This window comes from Megalops cyprinoides, chromosome 4, assembly GCF_013368585.1.
Source record: "Megalops cyprinoides isolate fMegCyp1 chromosome 4, fMegCyp1.pri, whole genome shotgun sequence".
In the NCBI taxonomy this organism is placed as follows: Eukaryota; Metazoa; Chordata; class Actinopteri; order Elopiformes; family Megalopidae; genus Megalops; species Megalops cyprinoides.
This window is the reverse complement of record NC_050586.1, coordinates 3,955,001-3,957,500: the sequence shown is the minus strand read 5'-3', so window position 1 is coordinate 3,957,500 and position 2,500 is coordinate 3,955,001. Positions and strand designations below refer to the sequence as shown.

Below are 2,500 nucleotides of genomic sequence, written 5' to 3'. Positions count from 1 at the left end.
TCACCGTCTCGGAGATGTCGCGGTCGTCCGTCAGACCCATCATGTCCCGGATCTCAAACTTGCGCAGTTTGTCGTCCAGGTTGTCCTGAGTGGTGGCTGAGGAAGACGAGTCAGGGAGACAGAAAACAGATGATTACCTTCATCATCATCATCATCACCCTCATCACCAACAACAACATCATCATCCGCACCAACATATTCATCATAAACATCACTATCAGCATCACCATCGTCTTCATCACCACCATCATCATCAGAGGCACCAACATATCCATCATGAGCATCATCTTCATCACACACCTTGCTCGTGCTCCAGCAGCTGCAGAGCCTCCACGCCGTTGCTCCCGGATGGCCCCGCCCCCAGCTCGGACACCGACTCCCCCTCCAGGTCCAGTGACGAGACGGAGTTGGACCGATTGGATGGCCCTGTATGGATTAGCCGATCAGAAGCCATTTCTCTCACTCAATCTGCATGGCGGGAATGGTGTCAGCCTTTTCGTCTGTGCTGCAGCGGGTTGCTGTGTCGGACTCTTATCTCAGCTGAGTTTTTATCATCCGCACCACGCAGGGGTGTGTGCTCCCTTATCACATGTTACCCAAAACAAAACTGCACTGGTGCTGCGTGCGAGGGAGAGTCTTACATGCAAAACTCTCCCTCCAGTCTGAACAACCAAAACCTGACTTTCTTTTAAGGAGAGTTAACGCTGCAACACCTTCAAACGCTCGCCTGTGAGCGACTCCCAGAGCGAAATGGCGACCTCTGCAGGCCGCTGGGGGAAGCTCACCCTCAGATATGCCCTCCAGGTTGTCGCTGCAGAGGGAGAAGCGCAGCGTTTTGTCCGGCTTGCCGTGGAGCTTCGTGTCGTCAGCGGGGGCGTCGCCCTGCCCCCCGTCTGCCATCTGTAGGGTCAGAACCTGAAGGGGGGGGGGGGGGGGGGGGGGGGTGGAGGTCCACAACAGCTCATCAGAGAGGGTACATTCACATGCGGGCTGGTTTCTGTACAGCACTGCACTGCTTTCATTAAACACTATACTGTAGTATTAGCATTAGCATTAGCATACAGCTCATTAGCACAGTATCAGGCCACATCTTCTCCTAAGCCACTGCTTATCCTCCCACATGGACTAATCTTATTTATATACTTGGCAGGCACTGGTTTTCAGGGTGACTGACAGTTCTTGCATTTTTCCACATTATCCATATAAACAGCTGGGTAGTTGAAGCTACATGCCAGGCTGAAGGGTTCACCCACACTCTCCCGATGCCCACCTACTGGTTAAAAGACTACAGTCTTTCCCTAGCCCTTTCGACTGCTTAGCGGTGTGACCCGGATGGGCGCGTTAGGCCTTGTGAAGCATTTACCACGTTCTCAGACATCATGCCAGGAACGACCTGGGGGGCGGTGCCCAGAGAGATCACCAGAACTTCCTCCGACATCACTTCCTGCAGAGACTCCTGGGAACTGGCCTCTGGCTCCCCCTCCTGGGCGATGTTGGTACGGCTTCGGCTCCGAGAAGCTGCTGGTGGGAGGGGAGGGGATGGTGACAGGCCGAACGTTACTGAAGCGTTACTGCAGTGTTACTGAAGCATTACTGAAGTGTTACAGCTTGACCTCGGGCAGAGAGCACTGTACTGTCTGACGGGGCAGTGAGAGCAGAGCTTCAGACACGCAGGGCAAATGCGCGTACACACACACACACACACACACACACACACACTCACACACACACACTCACACACTCACACACACTCACACTCACACACTCACACACTCACACACTCACACACTCACACACTCACACACTCACACACTCTCACACTCTCACACTCTCACACTCTCACACTCTCACACACACACACTCTCACACACACACACACACACACACACACACACACACACACACACACACACTCACACACTCACACGCACACACACGCACACACACGCACACACACGCACGCACACGCACACACGCACCTTGCTGCTACTGATCGTCTCTCCTGTTACATTTCACTTGTCATTAGCCCTCACTTTCGTTTTCTTCCTCCACATCATATGAGACAGCGCCTTTCGTCTTCGTAAAACATCTCAATTTGTTTAACACTGTCGGCAGGCGCTGTCGATATGAGCAGATGAAAAAACGTGTGCAAATACGATCAGACAGCACAGAGGCGTGACTTGCAGACTCTTGGGAACGGCGCATTTGCCTGAAGATTTGTGTCTCTCAATAACACAAGCGCGCAGCTCCAGAGTAAAGCCAGTCTGCAGGCTACAGAGGGGCTTTAAAGGAACGCTCTGCTGAATTCAGATTCCTGTGAGAGTCTGTTCTCTCCTGCATGTAACACACAGTCAGATCCTTTACTGAGTGTTACACATTACATTACATTATCATCATTTAGCAAACTCTCTTAACCAGAGCAACTTACGTAGGTTACAATGTTTACATGTTGTTTATACATCTGGATGTTTACTGAGGCAGTTGTGGGTTGAGTGCCTTG

The 2,500-nt window shown here is 52.0% G+C and overlaps 1 protein-coding gene across 1 annotated transcript in view; it reads right to left on the bottom strand.

The window, feature by feature from the left end:
• gapvd1 (GTPase activating protein and VPS9 domains 1) overlaps positions 1-2,500 on the bottom strand; it is a 48,873-nt gene that overhangs the window by 22,744 nt on the left and 23,629 nt on the right. The window contains 4 exon segments of the mRNA XM_036526632.1: positions 1-96; positions 301-426; positions 786-915; positions 1,364-1,521. The exon segment at positions 1-96 is cut by the window's left edge and continues 78 nt beyond it. Coding sequence (XP_036382525.1) covers positions 1-96; positions 301-426; positions 786-915; positions 1,364-1,521 — 510 coding nt within the window.